This window comes from Haliaeetus albicilla, chromosome 12, assembly GCF_947461875.1.
Source record: "Haliaeetus albicilla chromosome 12, bHalAlb1.1, whole genome shotgun sequence".
Classification (NCBI taxonomy): domain Eukaryota; kingdom Metazoa; phylum Chordata; class Aves; order Accipitriformes; family Accipitridae; genus Haliaeetus; species Haliaeetus albicilla.
The window spans coordinates 25,961,484-25,982,173 of record NC_091494.1 but is presented as its reverse complement, the minus strand read 5'-3'; the positions used below and the strand labels follow the sequence as shown (position 1 = coordinate 25,982,173).

At 44.6% G+C, this 20,690-nt stretch overlaps 1 protein-coding gene and 1 non-coding gene across 2 annotated transcripts; one reads left to right on the top strand and one right to left on the bottom strand.

Annotated features, from left to right (window-relative positions):
- Window positions 1-561: 561 nt before the first annotated feature.
- On the bottom strand, window positions 562-19,509 carry RAB11A (RAB11A, member RAS oncogene family). Its single transcript, XM_069798616.1, has 5 exons — window positions 19,351-19,509; window positions 11,174-11,369; window positions 10,011-10,204; window positions 8,953-9,033; window positions 562-2,286 (listed from the first exon to the last, which is right to left on the bottom strand). Exons 1-5 carry the CDS (start codon window positions 19,388-19,390, stop codon window positions 2,147-2,149), a joined length of 651 nt encoding a protein of 216 aa, XP_069654717.1. The 5' UTR covers window positions 19,391-19,509; the 3' UTR covers window positions 562-2,146.
- Window positions 19,510-19,747: 238 nt separating this feature from the next.
- TRNAQ-CUG (transfer RNA glutamine (anticodon CUG)) lies at window positions 19,748-19,819 on the top strand. The gene has a single exon. It is a non-coding gene; the product is annotated as a tRNA-Gln (tRNA).
- Window positions 19,820-20,690: the final 871 nt, after the last annotated feature.

Genomic DNA, 20,690 nt, shown 5'->3' with positions numbered 1-20,690 from the left:
CTCCTGCAATGCTAAAAGGCCCTAAATTGCCTTTGCCCCCAGAGCCACCAGTGCTGCCCCAGGCACTCTGTGGGCAGCTGCTGCCTGCAGCAGGTGGCCAGGAGGCTGCCAGGGACACCATGCACAACGCTCGCTGGTGCACTTCTTCAGCAGGACACCAACGTGGGATCAAAAAGCTTAAACCATTTGCAGTAGAAGGCAGTAGTTTGCTGTCCCACAGGATTTTCTTACTGGTGGCAATGCGGGGACAAAAAAATAAGAAACCAGGTTTGTAAAAGCTATTCAGAGGTTTGACTATAGCAAACCCACAGGCTTTTCAGAGCATAAAAGCTTCCTGAAGCTGCCAAACTGTCATGGCTACGAACTGCAGAAGCCCCAAAAAGCTGCAGGCCTGGTCTGAGCGAAGGCGGCAACTGCATTACACAACCCTTTCAGTTCCTTTTCTCGGGCTACTTCCATTTCAGCATCTTCTCAGAGGCTGTTCCAAGAAGCTTACTAGCTTCAAGTAAAAACCGTCAGGTCAAATCCCAGTTCTCCCAAAAAGTGCACCCAACACCATACTGAGTCGTCCCCTGTAATTCTTTATTAGAATCATGGATGAATATATTTTAAATCAATCTAAAAAAATAATGAATCAAGGTACAGTACATGCATAAAATACAAAGTAATTTACAAACAGATCAAAACAGCATCTTCAGAACTAATACTAGGAGGAGAAATGGATTAAAAAAAGTGACCGACTACAGCAATGCCTTCCGTGTGCCTTACACATCATGAGCACCGCAAGACAGAAAGGTTGGGTACAAAACGCAGCTGGTAGTGCCTACCCAGATTTGGATGTTCCAAGTGGGTCATATCAGAGTTTGAGAAACATCCCCTACAATCAATGACTTCCCTATAATTGTATAAATAACTGTAGGCATTTATACAACAAATGGTTCTTTTAAATATTGTAGAAATTCAGTGCCTATAGCCCCCAAATCTTAATATTAATGACATGTTGTTTGGGAATAGCACGTACTGAGTGATACGCAGTGAGTGCAGTGACAGAAGGCACAGTTCATGTATCCCTGAACAAGGTAATCGAACAGATGATTTGTACGGAGCGACAGACCACAGAAGGAACACATCCAGTAAGAAAACTACTCCAGATGTTTTTGTTAAAGAACATACAAAAAACCACTGGAATAATTTAAAAATGCCAGATGAAACAGAACTGAAAACTAAAACCAGGTTGTGGAAGTTATTGATTCATCAACTCAAGCATTTGACTATATTAATATATGTGGCATGTATTAATAAATGTGATATGTAATATGTGACAACACTCTTCAAGTCTGTGCACCATGAAAGAAAAAAGGCATCGTCAAATCCTGATACCACCAGCACTGTGGAGGCCAAGTCCTGGGCAGCACAAAAACATGCTGCAAGTTCCACTGTTAGAGTCACCCTTCATCAGTCACACAGCTTGCGCTTTTGCTTTCCTCACAAGAGGCACCTCAAATGGAGTCCCACCAGTGTCTCCCCGGCCAGCCTCCCAGCAGCTCTGCCTCACTTCACAACCTCCTCTGCAGCAGGTGCCAAACCACAAAAGCTCATTCACAGGTAGCAAGAACCCTGCTGCTTGTTCACAAGAAATTCTCTTTTCTCCCCCATAATATTCTATTAAAAAAATCCTCAACTTGACAATCTGAAGATGTAGCCAAAAACATCTAACTTACATTAAAATTGCACTTCAGAGCAATGGGCGTTTCATCAAGCTTTAGATGCAGTATACAACATCTTAAGACAAGGAAAGATTATCCTGCCCAGAGACATTTTCCTAGTTAACCTGACAGTAATTGTTTTGCAAGGAGCAGAATAACATCTTCAAGTGCTCACTAAAGGTGTTTGTGCTCTGACTAGCGGGCATCATGTTGGAAAGAGATCAGTTCAGTTCCAAACAATTTACTGAACCAGGGAAAATACTGCAGCCACATAGAAGCAATCGATTTATAAACACTGAAATCAAAGTGTTTAAGACATGGAGAAATTCAGAAGGAATAAGCAGTAACTAAACACAAAAAAGTAACCACGAGAATTACAAATATATTTAAATCTTGGACCTGGGGAATATACACAGCCTTTTAGGAAAGAATGAACAATTCTATATATTCTGACAGCACTGCATCTTTGGTTTGTTTTCAGTGGTTGGAGGGACATGAATGGGAACCACATTGTTGCTTGGAGACATATCGTTTTCACGTCTGTCAGACATTTGCTTCTGGGAAACAATACGATAGATCTCTGGAAGATGAGAAAGAGCTAGTCATTACGTGTACACCAGCAAAACACCATCAGAAAATTAAATGTGGGGGAAATCAGGCATAAAAGATAAAGATTTCCCATAGTTTTGGGACTATATAGGTAATGCACAGAAGCTTTCACAAGCAGTTCAATTGTGATGCTTTCTATAGTCAGAAAATAAAATACATTTTTGCAAAAGAAATTAGTTTAACAACTGTTTTACTTCCCTTGAGATAAGAGTTAAATAGGGAGAATTCACAAATTTTTTTGCTAGGAATCAGAAACTATGTGTCCCATGAATTCCTTCTGATGGTTCTTAAGGCTCCAAGGACAATAGTCACATGTTTGCTGACATATCCACAGACAACAGCAGGATTAAGAAGAACCACTCAAAATTTCTTTCTCTGGGATTTGTAAGCAACCGATGGCATGTGCTGTACATAAACTCATGGAGTAGCCACAAAAGCACTTCAGCTGCACAGAAGAAAAAGTACAGTATGTGTAGCACTTCACACCCAGAAAGGAAATAAAGGATACCAAAAATAGAACATGGGGAACTTGCTTGCAAATTTGCATTTAAAACCCATTAAAGTTAAAACAAAAAAAACCCCAACCAAACAAAAAAGGCTTGTTAAGCCTCGGTTTTAACAACAAAGTTTGAAAGTCTTTCAGAATCAAGAAGCCAACCCTGAAATGACAACATCACATCTTCTACTCTGCACACCAGAAAAGCGTGCTGGCAACAAACGCACCAGCACTGCCAAGCAGCAGAGCCCCCAAGAGAAGGGAGCCGATGCCCACACCCAATTTGCACGCTCCAGCTCGCTGCCTTGCCATAAGATTTCGGATAAGCCCAGGCTGCAGAAGACGAGGGTGCCTGCACTTCACTCCTCCTGCAGAGCAAAGCAGGGAAGAGCAAAGCTGGTAAATAACTCTGGCAAAACAAAGCAAAGGTCCAAGTTCTTTTGGAGGTCTTAAGTCTCTTATCAGCTGGATAATGACTGTCCAAACACACACCTCGCCCGACCCCAAACCAAGAAACATCTTTTCCACCAGAAATTTGTCATTAGTGAGTAGCTTTTGTTCAGAATTTTAATGAGCTGTTGCTTAGTGCACATCCTGACATCATTTCAGTCCTGGAAATTGAGCAACCTTGTGCAGAGGGGTCCTCTTTGCTGCCAGGGGCTGATCACACAGCTAAGCGCCTGCTTTTACGACAATGGGAAGAGATGGCATTGAGGAGCTAAAAAGGGCCCCTGACAAACAAGGCTTGAAAACCTTGCCCTTGACGCAACAAGCCTGCACTGAGTTAAGCTGCCAACACAGAGGGCAAGTGCTCCCCAGGAAGAGTAAGAGCAGGGCTGCATGCATCCATGGGACTGCTGGCAAAAAAAAAATCTCTCGCATAGATACTGTGCTGTATCTATGGACTGTACAAGTAACATTAACCTTTGCAAGTGGTGCTTTCAAAGAATCTGCCTGTTGCGCCTCCAAACTGACAGCTCAGACTAGATAAACTGTTCAGAAAAAATGGATTTTACATACACATTCAGTTACAGATCAAGTCGCTCAGGCAACCAAACAAGCTGCACACATAAAAGGATTTTCTGATTTCACCCTTTCTTGCGTTCACCCTTCTTTCCAACAGTCTTACACAAACAACTTCAGAAGTTCAGTGAATCCCATGAAATCAGATCTTGAAAGCCACCTGCAACCCCACATGGGAATTAGCAGATAAAAATCAGCGTCGCCCTGTGGCAGGCCACTCAGTGATGTTCAGAAGAGTGCCTGTGTGCTGAGGTGGGAGGAGCACACCTGGAAGAGCTCTGCATTCTTCAGGACAACTTTTCCACTCTACTACCCTGCCCCAGCTCAGGGTAGACAGCCAGTTTACCTCCAAGTGCAGAATGCTGCCTGTTCCCATTCAACAGGGGAAAGCTCTTGCCACCTTCCTTACTGGAAACTCTCCAGTAGCACCTCCAGCAGCAGCAGTTCTCAGTTTTCCAGAGAACTTCCTGAACAAATTCATACTAGGATCCTAACACAAGCTGTCACACACTTCCTCCAGCCCTGTACATGAGGGCTCACAACAGGGTGCTCTCTGTATAACACCATCATCTTCCAGCAAAGATCTTCAGTAAACAGCCCTTAAGCCTTAAAACCAATCTTAACACCACTGATTTCTCTGTTGGTAAAGGGTCTATGCCTTCGGACTCATGAGAACGTATTTCTATGATCCCCACTTCCACGGCCTCCCCAGCAGTCACACAAGAACACTTAGCAGCTGTGCTGCTTGAATCAACTTGCAGCAGGCTCAAGTTTGTTGCTCACTGCTGCTTCTCCCTCCTCTGCAGTGCAAACCTTTGTGCAGCCACAGCGTACTGCCCTAGATGAAAGCCTAAATGGCTAAAAACTGCCTTTGCCCTGGATCAGCTGCACACTCTTTCACCACACACAGCTGTGCTGGTGTGAAAGGGGAGGTAGGAACAGCTTAAACCTGGTCTCACTGGGGCAAAATGCCCAGCAGCAAAGCCTACATTGAAACCAGTCTGCATGGAGGAATGCCAGGCTAATGAAGACATGCGCTTTTTAACGAAGAAACTACACTTTATGCTCTGTACAGTAACTGAATGAGACCTTATTAAGAGCACATTCAGCAGAATGCATCGCTGCATAATTGGTAACTGCATGAGACAGGCCTTGCACTGAAAGAGGGCTGGGAAAAAGTGACATTGCTGCTTAGGAGGAGCTTGTCCAGTCCTTGTCTGCTCAGCCTGCACTAGCATTTCATTCATTTTCAGGTGTACAGAGCTAAGAAAAAAGGAAATCCCTAGATTTTTTTATGTTAATGCTTGGTGATGTTGTTTCCTTGGAGATGGGATTTCTTGGAGATGAAACCGCAGCAGAATGCGGTACGGAAACACAGACAGCACAAAGCCAGGCAGGGAATGGAGGCAGACTCCAGTTTACTTTAAGGATGCTTTATCCTGCTGTGAATGCTCAGAGTGGCTAGGATTATAATACCAGTCTCTCCTATTTGCCAGATGATACAAAGCAGCTTTGTGTGCACAACAATCAGCCCTTGAAGTCTAGACATCATGCAACAGAAGAATTTGGATGGTGACCATTACTCTAAGCCACAGAAGGAAAGAGTCCCCAAAACCTCATCTGGAACCCACAGCAGGACAGGAAGCCCACTAGATGTAAGATATACCCCTATCTAAAAGTCCTCTATAATACAGGGAGAGGAAAGAACAGCTTTCTCCCCCTTCTTCTACCTGTAACAACAGCAGATCACTTAGGCTGTGCTAACTATAATGGATTCCTATTTCCCATGCCCAAAGCCATCTATTCAAAGTGGATTAATATGAGAATCTAGGTGTGGATAAGCTTAACAGCGACCCTAGTACACCTCCAAGGGAAGTACTCTTAGAAGTCTCCAACACTGTCCAAACCAGACCAGCTTCAGTAGGGCTGGAGAAGAAAGGAGTTTTGCTACAGACCTTAGTCACAACACCCTGTTCAGGAGAGATCTAAACAGCTGTATGAAAGGCATCAGGAGCAGCCTGGGATGTCTCTGCAGTGCAGTTCCCAGCACTGCAAATACTAGCAGAGCTGGTACAGCAGCATGCCCTGCCCCTTCTGCTGTCAGCCACCTCCACTCACAGCCTGTGGCAAAGCCTCTTGGCTTTACCTACTTCCTTCTTCAAAGGACAGTGAGCATTCCACCCGCAGGCACTATGCTTGGAGGCAGCCTTGCCAAATACAGACTATCCATGATTCTGCAGGGTCACTCTGAAAACAACATTCCTCAGATGACTGCTCCCCTCTTTCCTTCAAAGCAAATCATTAACAGAAAAAGCCAGCTGTGAAGTGTTATCGAGAAGTTTATTGGCAGAACATTCGTCCTTAGCATGCCAGTCACAGCTGAGATGGAGCCAACCTGCTGCTAATGCATTATTTACTTCATCTTTATCTCCCTGAAACAGGAGCTCCTGTCTGGAGCGAGCCACATGCCCACTAATCAGCAGAAGTGTTTCTTCCAGCACAGTTGAACCAAGCCCTCCTGAACAAGGATCCTGTCTGCATACCCAAGAGCTCTTTATCCAAAACACTGTCAGAGCAACATACAGGGAACATTGACATTTGTGGAAAAGCAGCAGCCTCAACAATCTGTCAGAGTCCACTGAGGGCAAGTTTTAATCATTTGTTATCCCATTACAGACTGCTCTCCCTTACAGAAAAATTAAACCAGAAAAAAAAAGTTAAACCTCCACAAATTAGAATCCAAAATACTTCTGGAATAAAAGGTACTGTTGGAAGCATGTGAGGAGAGATAAAGAAACAGCCTAGCCTATGCCCAAGAGGTGAACTGCTTCCCCATGGCAACAGCAGTATATCATCTGAGCGTCACATAGCTCTGTCGAAGTAAGGAAGCAGCCCAGAGCATGCAGGAAACTTTCCACCTCTTCAGCTGGCACTGTTAGAGAACAGAATGGTCCAACAGGATACGGGGGCAATTAGGTGACCAGTTTGTATTGGCTATGACAGCCTGACAGCCACCTTGGGTGGGGATAAATAATGTCTGATATATTTCCAGTTCTGTTTTATTACTGCTGGTGCCAAACAAGTATGAAAGTTAATTAACTAACCTTCATCCAAGAGCCCCGATCCTCACTGAAAACTGAAAGAGCAAGCAGCAAGGCTGTTTGTTCCATATTACACACAGCACATGTGGCCAAAATCTGACCTCAAAGTTCAGTCTAGGTGCTCCTCAGAGGAGAGGGGCTACCAAGGACACATGCATAAATGAAGAAGTTTCAGGTTTTAGCAGTTACAAGTAAGCAATAAAAAAACCTGTCTTCCTCCTGAAAAATCTACGCCCAAATTCACAAGCATTTTTGACAGGACTGCCTTTAGGTAGATGAAGAAAATGGGAAATCCAGCAGGCATCCCAGATACCACTGCATTCAGCCACTCCTTAGCCATCCACCCTCTGATGGCATTAGTAGTTAGTCATGTAGGGAGTAAAGGTATAAGCTAACATAACTTTTTTTTTTTTAATTTGTGCAATGTTGAATTACAACCAAATGACTACACTGAAGTTAAAAGGGAACCACATGGTTCAGCTAAACAGGAAATGAACTCAAGTTCTAGTTCCAGCATTGTATGAAGCAGCAAGATGACAAGCACCCCTGTGCACTGTTTATTCATCTAAGATGAACACACTTACTTTTTCACTAGTATATGGACAGGAGCACTACTGCTTAGGAACACACTGTAAAAAACACAATAGAACCAGAACCTATCGGAGACCTCTTGCAACTAAGGATAAGGCAGGAAACAGATGGATATAGGCAGCTAATAATCCAGCAGCCTAACAACTCTCTCCACTGCTAGGGTGTTCATAAAGCATTTCAAACAACTCAAGAAATAATACAGAATTTATACTTTTATTACATTTATTAAATAACTTCCTAGCTGCCTCCTCACCCGCGTGTCCCAGTATGGTTAACAAGTCCTTTTTGGTGTTTTTAAAAGAATGTCTAAATTAGCTGGCAAAGAGAAAAAAAATTCAAAACTAATTAGGTGCCAACGTCACAGCAATGAGATCTGATTAAGAGAGACACATAGTTTAGAAACAGGGCCACTGCTCATACCAAGTGTATCACGTAGCCTGGAACATGCTACACTGGGAAGGAGGGAATTTAAATTTGTAACTGGGAAACACGTTGGATCCACTCGGACAAAACAGAGAGACTGCCTGATGCACCTAGAACAGAGACATACCAAAACAGAGGAGTCCCTCAGATGTTTTGAGGGCCCAGACTAGAGATTTAGAGAGGCATCTGCCAAAGCTGGGAATGGCAAAAGCTCAAAAACCACACATGCCACTGGTGTCCCACTATGCCCTGGCTACAGCTGATGGGGTACGCAGAAATACAGAAGTCCCATGACAGCTAGTGATTTCCACACCGATTTGTGAATTCCTACCCTATTCGTTATAAGCCAGGATTAAGTTAAGGTCCCCCAGGTAGCTGGAGTTGAAAGTCTCAGAGTCTTAACAAGTTTTGCCTATCTAAAAAAGGGTTTAAACAAAAAGGAAGTACTTTATCCACAGAGCATAAAAAACACAGCACTTGCTGCCTTCATATGTTACAGAGGCCAAAAGTCCAGCCAGGACTATTAAATGCAGTGACAATGACCACCCCACAGCTCAGGAGGCACCATGTCTCAGACTACCAGTAGCAGTATTGTTCAAAGGAAGAATCTCTACCCATTCATCCCTTTTCCCTTGGCAACTATGGTCACCATTAAAGATGGAAACAAACGAGATTGACTTCTCTGATAAACTGTTTTAACTTGATGCTTGCATGAGACAATTCTCTCCCGTGGGCACTCCCTATACAAATGGGAAACTGAAACATAAACTCAGCTGACTAGAAACCTGGGGCAGATCAAAGTGAACAAGGATTCATTCCTGAGTTCAAAGCTGGCCTTTCAACTGTGACACTTCGAAACCGGACTCCAAATCCTACAGCTGTGAAGAATGATTACAAATAGCAAAGTTTTAAACACTTTATAGGCAAAGAAACGCCCATTTGCATCGTATCTGAGCAGCCTTCTGCCCTTCCCCCTTGAAACACAAAGCACTAGATGACTCACCTGTCAGAATAGTCTGGAAAGCTGCTTCCACATTTGTAGAGTCTAAAGCAGATGTCTCGATAAATGACAAACCATTCTTTTCTGTGTGGACAGAAATACTATAATTAGAGGGGTACATCACATATCTGTTTTCAATCTGGAAGAACTGCTGTACTAGATTATATTTGTAGTGTTCCTGACAAGATGCACAGGTATCAAGTATAAAAAGTTGGGAGGTTTTCCCCCTTACGTGATCTGAAAGCAACACCACCCCACACCAGCATTAGAATTTACACTCAACCCCAAGCACAGGGATCAGTCCGGTGCTGTGTTACTTTGAGGCACATCCTCCTTCATCACTGAAAGTGAAAAGTTGCTGCACTTTAAAGAATTGTGTGAGGAAGCTTCCTGGATTTTCTTTAACCTCATCAAGTTTCTTCACCTCCCACCTGCTAGTATGTCAGAGCAGCTTATTTAACAGGGGGAGTGACAGTCCTCCACCTGCAAGCAGGGATCCTCACTGTCCATAAACTCTGCAAATGCAGCTACAGCAAGCCTTTATGTAAGAAACCCAGCTACACTCCTGGATTAAAGAAATTTGGCCTAAAACAAGGCAAGATTTACAGAAAGTAGAATTATCTTACACAGATCTTAATTATGTAACAAGAGTCAGAAAGCCAGTTTAATGAAAGTCTGTTCAGCCATGGGCATCTGTATAGGGCTCCGGATCAGTTGGTACAAAGAAGGCAATATACAGGTGCAAAGCTACCACCACACAAGAAATGCAAACCCAAAGCCATAGGCACAATTTTTGCCTATGCATTGTTGCTTCTGCAGGAGAATAAATCTAGTTTAAAATCTGCAAGTCCCTCTGGCTGATTCTTGAAACTACACCCGCATACATGTTCTACAAGGCTTCCTTTTTGACTGAATTAAAAAGAGGCAAACACCAGTATGTGACATTGAAGAATATCACCAGCATCACTCTTTTTCCTTCTACCAGCACACTCATGCATCTAAGACCAGGTAGGCAGATCCCCACACAGTTAGCATTAGGAAATTATTTTGAGTTCACCAACCTGCAAAAGCTCTGGCCTCATCTGTAGGGACTGCTCTCAGGTGGCGCAAGTCACTCTTGTTTCCCACAAGCATGATTACAATATTGCTGTCAGCATGGTCTCTCAGCTCTTTCAACCATCGCTCTACATTCTCATAAGTAAGGTGCTTAGCAATGTCATACACCAATAATGCCCCTACAGCTCCACGATAGTACCTGTGGGTGAAGAGACACGTTAGAGAACCAGCAAGAAACATTGCAATTAAAAGTGACAAGTTACTGTGTAATAATGGGAAATAGCTATTGCTAAGACAGCTATACAAAAATACATCCAGAAGCAGGCTACATGGTACTTGAAACAGTGAAGTAGAGCATCCAGACTAGGGTTATGCCACAGGACCACCAAAGCAGCCAGGATAGCTCAGAGTCTAGGGGGTAAGCCAAACCCCATGTTTGTGGGGAGAACCTTGCATCCCAAAAAATGAAACTCTGGAATCTGTGGGGAGCTACTGTCACCTTCAACCTCTGATCCACTCCTGAAAAGCCTCCCCCACCCATCACTGTGGGTGCAGTATGGGCACAGCCCATAGTGATAGAGAGACTTCAGAATGACTCACTGGATCATAAAAATGTCAACCTGATCTATTCCCTTTACAAAAGGCCACAGCTGGTCTCCTTTCAGACCAGAGAGAGGCACAGTAAATGCATTCAAAAAGAAACAGGCTGTGTTCTCCCACCCCAAAATTACCTCCAGCTTTACTTAAATCCAGCTTTTGCTATACTGTTTTTTTCCAATTAAATAAGCACACAAAGTGAGTAGTCTTTCCTTGCTGCTACAGGAGGGTTTCTGGTCTTAGGTTACCACTGATAAAACCTCCATGAACACTGATATTACTTTATCAATCACTTGCATTGAAATGAGTCTCTCAAAGCTCTTGCATTCTAGGCTTGAAATGCCTCCAGTTACGTATCATGAGAGCAATGAGAAGTAAATCAGTTTGTGCAGGGACACACTATATCAAGTTTCTGGGCTGAATAATATTTAAGCTTCCTTGCACCACAGGTTGTGGATATTACACAATAAAATACAAACAACCCCTGTTCGCAGTTTCTGAGGAATCAGAAGGGCCCAAAATTACCCTCCTCAGCAAAAGCTTCTCTTCAGCCATACAAGCTATCACTTACGCTGACGTTATAGCTCGGTATCGCTCCTGCCCTGCTGTGTCCCATATCTGAGCCTTTATTGTCTTCCCATCAACTTGAATGCTTCTTGTTGCAAACTCCACTCCAATGGTGCTTTTGCTTTCCAAGTTAAACTCATTGCGAGTGAATCGAGACAGAAGGTTACTCTTGCCTACTCCAGAGTCCCCAATAAGTACAACTACAAGACAAAAATGACATAAGAATCAGATTCCAGATGTAGATAATGCATTGACAATCACCTGCAACAAACATTTCTTTTCCGGAATGAAGCATGAAGGAATGAATGGCAAAACCACCACCCCAGAGCTGCCATATTCACCAGCATTTTGAACAGACCTTAGACTTGACTTTTACTTGTTACATGTCAGTCTCCTTTGCCCAACATGGAAGAACATTCCTCCTCCAGGAGGAATAAACATGGCTGTCACCACAAAAGTTGGGAACGGTTTGGATTTCACATCCTTGTAACAACACTAGAACTAAAAAAAAAAAAAAAAAAAAAAGAACAAAAACCCCACACCACACAACTGAAATCTCTTTTGCCAAAGAAGTCCAGAACACAGGGCTGGCAGATGACTCTGCCTGCGTTTTACACTCTTCATACCTTTACAGAAGAGGCTCCCCACTGGGGCAGAAAAATTTGTGAATGGAAAAAAGAACCACCTAACCCTGATGGACAGTTTAAAATGTTAGCTGAGCCACAGCACTCTGCTCTTCCACAGTCCCTCACTGCTGCTGTAACGCCTGGCCACTTTAGGCCAGAGCCTGAAACTGCTCTAAAACACTGCCAGGGTATCACTGCGCCTCAGAATTAGAACCACCATCCACTCCCCCTTCCCCAGCTCAGCTTGGCTTGTCACAGCACCAGTGCCAAGCAAACTAATTGGAAGGATTCAGCTATGCTTGACAAGAGATTGACAGAAGGTTTAAAGTCCAGTTCCTACAGGAAGAAAAACGTCACGAGGATTCACTGCAATATCCTGTAATGCTGAGTTGAAAGGTGCAAGTTTAAGTGTAACTTAGAACTCACTACCAAGGTGCAGGCCACTGGGTGAAACACATTCACAGCCCTGAGTCACACCAACAGGAGCCTCTTGGGATGATCTTATGCCCATAAGGAAGATAAGGTACTGAACAGGTAACAGAAGGAAATGGAAGAAAAAGAAGAGTAAGATCCTTGAGAAGAAAAGCTGATAACTTTTAAGTTTGGCAGTGAATCAAGGCTGGTCCAAGCAAAAGAGTACACACACAGGTGACAAAAAAAGTTGTGGCTATGCTTGTTTTGAAAAAAACAGAAATACTTGCTCATAGACAACATACATCATTTAACAGTTAAGATACTGTAATACAGTATTAAAGATTCTGTGTGGTACAACAGAGGAATGAGTGTACCAAACACACTTCAATCACATGAGAAACCCCCCGCTGAGTCTTGGTCTAGCAGTGCAAATACTCCCATCTGCTGCTGCACCACACAGCAGCCCTCTGAACACCATCTTCTATTTAAATAATGCAAAACAATTCTGACAAATGGGATTTTCTCCGAGTGTAAGGGCAGAGCAGCACCTTTTAAACACCCTCCATAAAATGAAAATTGCAGCAAATACTAGCTTCAAACATGGCCTTGTGGAGAATACTTCATCAAAATTAACATCTTTCCAGCCTCCTCTGCCAGCTGACTCAGCACACAGCCAGCCAAGCTACAGAAGCTGCATAAAGCACAGAGTGGCTCTGTTAACCACTTCTGTTTACAAAGATCACAAGTGCAGGTAGGCAGCGAGCATATATGCTGAATGCAAATAGGATTCTGCTTTCCTACATGACAGGTCAGCACCATTCAGTGTCAGCTGCCCTGACACAGCTGAACAGCTTTGCTGGCACAGAAGACACTAAACCTTAATAAACTTAGTGCAGGGGACAGGGCACCTAATTGCATCATCACCACCTGGCAAAGTGCCATAGCTTTCTTCTTTCATTGGCAAATAAGTTCTTCAATGCTATTTTGGCAGGTTTAGGCCACAGTTTTAGATGACATCATATCTGTATTCACTGGGATGTGTTACAAACAAGTTCCTAGGAGGCAAAAGTTGTCAACTCCCTTCACACACCTCAGTCCTACTGCCACCCAGCATTACCTTTGGCAGCAGCCAAAAACTTCTTTAAACAAGAAAAGCAATCTACATACATAGCTTCATTTTCCCAACAGGATGGATCATATACCTGTTAAGTATTCCCCTCAAACATATTTTTGTTGTTCAGTGCATATTTCAAAGCACAGCTTTAAGTTATTAACAACAGACAGATCATTTTAATTCCTCTGCCAGGTTTTTTTTTTCCCTTACCTTGTTTGAATCCCATGCTGCTTATGTTCTGAATGGTTTCCAGCACCAGATTAACACGTTCCAATTAAAAGGGGAAAATATTAGACCTTCCTCCTTGAAGTCAGCTAGTTCCTCTACTTAACTGGGCCATTGCAGCTCCTCTTGAACACAGACAAAAGAACAGCTTGGAATGTCAGCAGGCGCCTAAGACTCCTCACACTTTCTGCATTTCTGCCAGTCTGAGCAAGTATCACTCTTTGAATACAATTATGAACTGAAACAGCTTTAACAGCCACTTGGATTGTATTATTAATTTTAGTTTTGCTTTCCTTATCAAACCACTTCACTTTGATATTTTATGCTACGCAGTGTTCCCATGTATTATATTCTTGGCATAGAAATATAGTAGGAATGACCCTGGATGGCTAGTCCCATTCCAGCTATCCCAGGCAAACAGTTTCTGGGAAGGAAATGACATTATCTATTTCCATGTTAAAGCTAATTGTTCCTGCACACATATTTTTATTGGGCTTTTCTTCCAGAAACTCATTCCTAATGGTTAGAAATTGCCTTCTAATTTTCAGAAGAAATTAGCTGTCAGCTGATGGTGGTGTTCATGTGCCAGCATTGTCCATTAGCTTATTAGTTTCTGCTCCCAGTAGTGTTTATGCTGGGCTACTTACAGAAAGCAAACGCATCTTCTCTCGGCTTTGTTCTACCAGCCTAAGCCAACTTCTCAAATGTTTCCTTACAAACAGACTGTACATCTTCCCAAACATCTTCCCTACAAGTTTTTCAATTTCTTTTCCACACAGTGAGAAGAACTGAGATACAGGGAGATTTTAATATTTCCATCTCTACTAGGCATACCTGGAACTGCAATTACTTTTTCCTGACCATATCACCTTGATGGCTCAGTCTGCCTGTGATCAGGCCTAACTGTTCTAGCTTTAGGTTGCCAGACTTTTACTTTACCAAACTCCTATAAGTCCCCAGGCATAAAACCTTACATCCAGCATCCCACCTCATCTGGAGGACTGCAGTCCTCATCAGCACGCAGCCCTTCCAGCACTGTACTCTGACTTTCTCCTGTACCACCCAACTTGCATCATCAGCAAATTCCTTTACTACATCAGCACTGGAAGGAGGAAGGTCTAGAGGAAACATTTAAGCAACATCAGCCACAAGACCTATTCTTGAAAACCTCCATCAATAACTTTCTCTGGACCAGCACTTCCCTTACAGGAGCAGCACCTTAGAAAGCTTCGCAGTCAAGGGAGATTTGTATTGGCACATCCTGAAAGTCATGAAAGCAATCACCCTGCTTCAAGTGACTACTACTAGGCAGGTCATTTTTACTGGTTTAGTGATGTGCTAGTGCAATACTTGCAACTATATGCTTCAAATCAATGCACTTGATTACCTACAGCATTTACCACCTCAAAGGCTTTAAGACAAGCATCTGGTGGAGAGAAAAAGAAAAAAAAAAGAGAAAAAAAGAGTATGAAGTCCATGTTACTGTATAAATTTCATTCTTTAAGTCCAGTTTTATTTCTGTAGAAGACCAAAATAAGAATTTAATTTCCCAAGTTGCATGAAAAGCAATTTAGAGAACTCCATCAAGAAAGGATTATTAATTTTTCACCAACATTCCAGCTCACCCAATTTTTATTTCTGTTAAACCTCTAAATTAGTTGAATTTTCAGAAAATACTGTAATTATCTCATGAAATATGTTATTGACAACCTAATCAGGTTGAAAATGGAAAGTCCAGCATCACTAGCTTATATTGTCTATGGTAAGAATTATTACACAAGTCACATATTACACAATTTTAAAAAAGTACACCAATGCTAGGGAATTACAATGTCTAAACCCACTCATCTCTGCATCAAGCTCTGCTATTAAGAGACATATCAATAAAGAGCCCAGACATATCTTTGTGATCTCCAGAAGAACCTGCTGATGAACACCTCTTCCTGCTCACTTCAGTTGGAGTTTAAAGGAAATGTGAATAACATGACCTGATTCTATACCTTGTAGGTAGCTGGTGATAAACCTAAAGTGATCATATCTTATATTAATCTTCCTCCTCACCTGTGCCTCCCTATTTTATTCACCTGTTTCCTGTCACAAAGGGAACTGGCATCTCAAAGGCACTTTGGGGCAGGGGTCATTCGTTAGCTGTACGTATTGTACATAACTCAGAACTGGGCCTCCAAACACCTCTGTAGTAAAATGGCTAAGCCAGCAAGTTTATTATAACACAAAAGTGCCTCCACATCTAATGCAGTGAAGGCAAAGGGCTTGCTACCATTACAAAAACCAACAGGTATCATGCAAACACTTTTCCCTACAAATTTCTGTAAACAAAACACACAAGAAAAAATATGTGCTTTCTAAAACCCAAACCAAAAAGTTTGTTCAGATTCAGAGCATTTCTTCAATATCAAAGGGAAAAAAAAGTTGGAGACATGAATGTGATGCAAAGAAGCAAGCAGATAGCTTGAAACTAGAGTTTTTCCCTAACGATGAGCTGAATGTCACTGCAAGTCAGGTCCATGTTCAGAAATGAGAAGCCTGACCCCAAATCCAGAGTTCCAGACGGTCAAAGTGCAGACATAATCCCTTGAGCTCTGTCCATAGGAAACACAGAAGACATCTACAAGCGAGGATTACTTTGATAACTACTCATCTACTGCAAATACATCACTCCAATCAAAAAGAGTAAAAAGTTCCTACATTTAAGCCAGGCTTAATTTATTAAGTAATGAAGTAATATCCTTATATCACCATTATATTTGCCTCCCATTAAAATTAGAGCAATATTTCTACAAACTGGACTTCATAGGTCTTGCGTTTCCTCAAGTACAGTGCTGGGAACAGGAGGCACTGCTCTCAGCTAAACCCAAAAAGTATGGAAGAATACAAAGGCATGTGTAGCTGGACAAGATGAATTTACCAGGAATTGTCTCTTTACAAGCTAGGCTTACGCTTTAGCATATGCTGAAGTGTTGCAACAGCATCAGGAGAGGGGTATTTTGTAACAGGTACTGTGATTTTATTGTACAGCAGCACAGGTGGGCTCAGCTTACACCCACCAGCAGAGTCAGCCAGATTTTTATATAAAGCTGCTGTCAGTGGCCGAGAGGACAAAACCAGAGGTGTCACACAAACAGAGGCATGGCAGTTTAATTCAAGAGTAGGAAAAGACAGCTAGACTAGAGAGTATCACCCAATTATTTTAAACCAAGTCAGACTCTGAACTCAGTCCCACCAACCTACCATGTCCCTTCAAGTTCATAAACCCAGAACTGTCCTACTGGATTAAGTGTCCTTACAGACCAACACCCAGTCTGACTGTCAGGAACCAATGTCTGAGAAACATTATGTGTAACAGAACAAACAGGCTTATCTTTGCCCCAGCAAGCCCTTGCATCTCCAAACAAGCAATACCTTCAGACTTGCCATTGTAACCATCACAGTGAAATGCCCCAACAGACATTTTTCTTCCTCTATAAATTTGTGCAGTCTTTCAAACCCAGTTATAGTATTTACAGCAATGCACCACTCCAAAATTTGCATATACATCTGTGGGACTTTACATCCGTTTGTTTTTGCCTGCTGCTCAATAAAAAAAGCATTACAGATATCCAGAGAAATTAGGACAAACAGTACTTTCCCTATTCGCCCTCACTCGCTGTTTTAATTTTGATAAAGTTGTACATCACTTCAGTATAAGGGATACAAATCCATTAGGTGTCTCTGATTATTTTGATGCCCTTCCCCATCTTTTAAATTCTACAATATCCCTATCAAAATGGGTATGGCCATCCTGCCTACATTTCCCCTCAAACCCCAAGATGCTCATGTCTCGGATTCAAACATTGGCTTAATGTTCCCCCCCGAGTTCTCATTTCCTTTTCCAAGAGTTTTTAACCTACCTCTTGCCTTTTTGGCCAGTGCCTGGTAAGGAGACATTCATTTCAGAGACCTACTTGCAATAATTTCAAGATCATTCCAGAGCAGTGACAGCTTGTTTGGAACCACCACCACCTTTGGGAAGTTACAAAAGTTTCCACAATTTGTATTAGTCTGCATTTGTTATGTTATTTCAGCTGCCACATTAATCCCAGTTATGTGACATTGCATCAACTTCCTGCAGTCTGCTTTAGCTTTGCAAAGCCTGAATCGCTCATCTTCAACGCCATTTTTATAGCATTCCCGGCACTCCCAACAGCTTCTATAAACTAGTCTACACAGAAAAAGCTTTAGGAGGGGCAAACAATTAAACTAGCTTCGACCTTTTCTATATAACTGGATCCCAACTTTATTATTTCCCAATTACATAAGGAAGCAGGTCTAATAAGATAGGACCTCTCCCAACAAACTCTGTGTCACTGATATTCCCAGGCCTTCACAGCCAAAACATTAATTACAAGCACACTGACAGAATTGCATGAACAAGTAAAAGTAATGCAATGGTTTTGATAACTTGTACACACAAGTACCTACAGGAAGATTGCTTGATGCGATTAAACTAGTGGTCAGCAAGGCCGTTGCCAATGCTGCAAGCTGAGAAGAGGAGCCCTTCTGGGTACTTCCTGATTTGATTTTAATAGCAGTACAGATGACTGATTTATAGTTAGAAGTAATGCCACTCTCCACGTGGCACTCGGATAAAATGGACAACAAAAGAAAAAACATAATTCCTCAAAGTTATTACAGGAGCTTAAGGGTACAGAAAAAAAGCCACTGACATTTTCCTTTACCTAAGTTTCACGATGACAAACACTGGGTCTCTCACCGTTACAGCATAACAAGCAATGCTCTAAATCCTAAATTCAAATTTACAATACTATATCACAATAAACAACTACTTTTTACAACACTTTGCTTGCTTTTGCAGTAGGATTTAAAAAATTGGACAGTCAACTTCAAAACATCAGCACTTCTGTACATGTTTCACAGCATGCTTTATAAACCTTTACAGCAGGCCCTTATTTTGCTCTGCAGGGAGCGAAAGCTGAGCGGTTAACTAAAACCTGCAACATTTTAACCCAACTTGCTGCTGTAGGCTGACCGGAGGGGCAGCTCTCCTGGAAGACCAGCTATTCCTGCCCTTCTCTGCTGGGTGCCCGGAGAGACCGCTGGGTGTGAAACAGCGGTTACGTTCACCCCGGCGAAGGGCTCAGAACACAGAAGGCAGCAAGTAACACCACGTTATTAAATTAGCTGCATCATCTACCAACGGGGAGCATCCCACTCATTTACTTTACAGGCTTATTTAAGAGCTGGAAAAGGAAGCAGTCCTTATCGACCCTGGGCATCCTCACTCACGACCTCTGCTCGCCTTCCCAGCAGGCCGGCCCTCGCCTCAGCCCGCTGACGGAGCGGAACCCCCGGACGAGAGGCAGACACGCCGGACCACCCCTACGGAAACCTGCCCGAATCTGACATTCCGGGCTGAGGGCGCTCCGGGGCGGGCACCGACGCCCAGCACACCCCCGGCGATCAGCCTCCAAAAAGATCCCAGCCGGCCTTGGCGATGCCCGCGGAAGCGCAGCTCCCCCCGCCTCGTACCGGGCGAGGCCCACGCGGGGCTGGCCGGGGGGTCCTCCGCCCGCCCCCTCGGCCGCCTTAGGGGAGCGGCAACCGGCACCCGCCTGTGGGCCCGAGCACCCTCCCCGGGGCGGCGAGCGGCTCCCCGCCCCGCCGCCCCGCCGCGGGGTCGCGCCGTGAGGAGGCCGCTCTCCCCGCCCCCCCCGCCAAGGCCGGGACCCCCTCCGGAAGGTGACCCCTCCGGCTGCCCTGGGGACGAGGCGGCGCGGCCGCTACCTTTGAAGAGATAGTCGTACTCGTCGTCGCGGGTGCCCATGGTGGGGTGAGCCGAGACCGAGGACTGGGAGCGGGAGCCGGACCCCTCCCTGCAGCCGCCGCAGAGCTTCCGCCCTCCGCCCGCCCACGGCCAGGCGCTTCCGGGGCAGCGCGGCGACTGCGCCAAACTGCTTCCGGGACAGAGCAGCCACTCTGCCCACCCCGGCCTTAAAGGGACGGTGCCGCGGGCGGGGCGGAGCGGGACGGGCGGTCCGCAGAGCCTGCGCGGACACGCCCCCGTCGTCCACCTACGGTCACGGTCACGGTCACGGTCACAGCCGTGGGGATGGGGTGCGGCGGCAGCGCGGGGGGTGCCGGGGAAGGGACTAGTGCCGGCCGAGCGACAACAGGGCAGAGCGGTTCCATGGTGTAATGGTTAGCACTCTGGACTCTGAATCCAGCGATCCGAGTTCAAATCTCGGTGGAACCTGAAGCTTTTTTCTCACCTCTTTTCTTTTTTTTCGACCTTCTCTGCCCAAATTATGGCCAGACACACTCCGCGCTCCCCGGGCTCCTTCACACACGGAGGTGTAACAGCCACACCTCGCTCCTGCTCCTGGCTGGCGGCCACCGGCCCTATCCCCAGCCACGGGTGTGGGTGTCCGTCTCCTGCCTACACGGGCAGGAGATGGCTTCCACCCCAGAGCTGCCCGCAGCCACGGTGGAGCTTGGGGTGGGTCGGCGGGAAGCGCCCCAGGTCTCACAGAGCTGGGCTGAGAGGGGCGTGCGAAGCCGGCGGACCTCGTGGTGGAGGCGTCGGAGGTGCCAACGAGCTCCTTCGCCTCATGAGGTGCAAAGGGCCCTTGAGCGGGGGCCCCTTCCCACCGCCATGCCACTGCCTACCCCGCTTCTCCCCTCCCGAAAAGCAAGCCCCCTCATCTGCCCCTGTGCTGTGGGAGACCCCAGCTTTGTCATCAGCTTCCCTTGGCGCAGGCTCAAGACCTAAATAGAAGAGGATAAAAATAGCGCTTGTGTCCAGATGATTAAACCAAAGCCCTTAAAACTGCTCTTTTTCCACCAGCTTGCCATTAGCAGCAGTGGTATGTTCGCCATCCCTGCAGTCAGTTGCTGCGCATGGAAAGTAACCCCCGGGCATCAGCAGCAATGCTGTGCATCGGTTACTGTCTGCTGGGATGATAACAAACCATAACGTGATGCTCTGTGTTTAAAAATAAATAGTTCACACTGCTTTGGAGTTTCTGGGCAGGGAAAACAAAGTGCTAATAACAAAGACACGTGACGTGTGGCCACAGCGTGTCACACCAGAGGAGTACGGCGCTGGGCTCTCCACAGACACACGG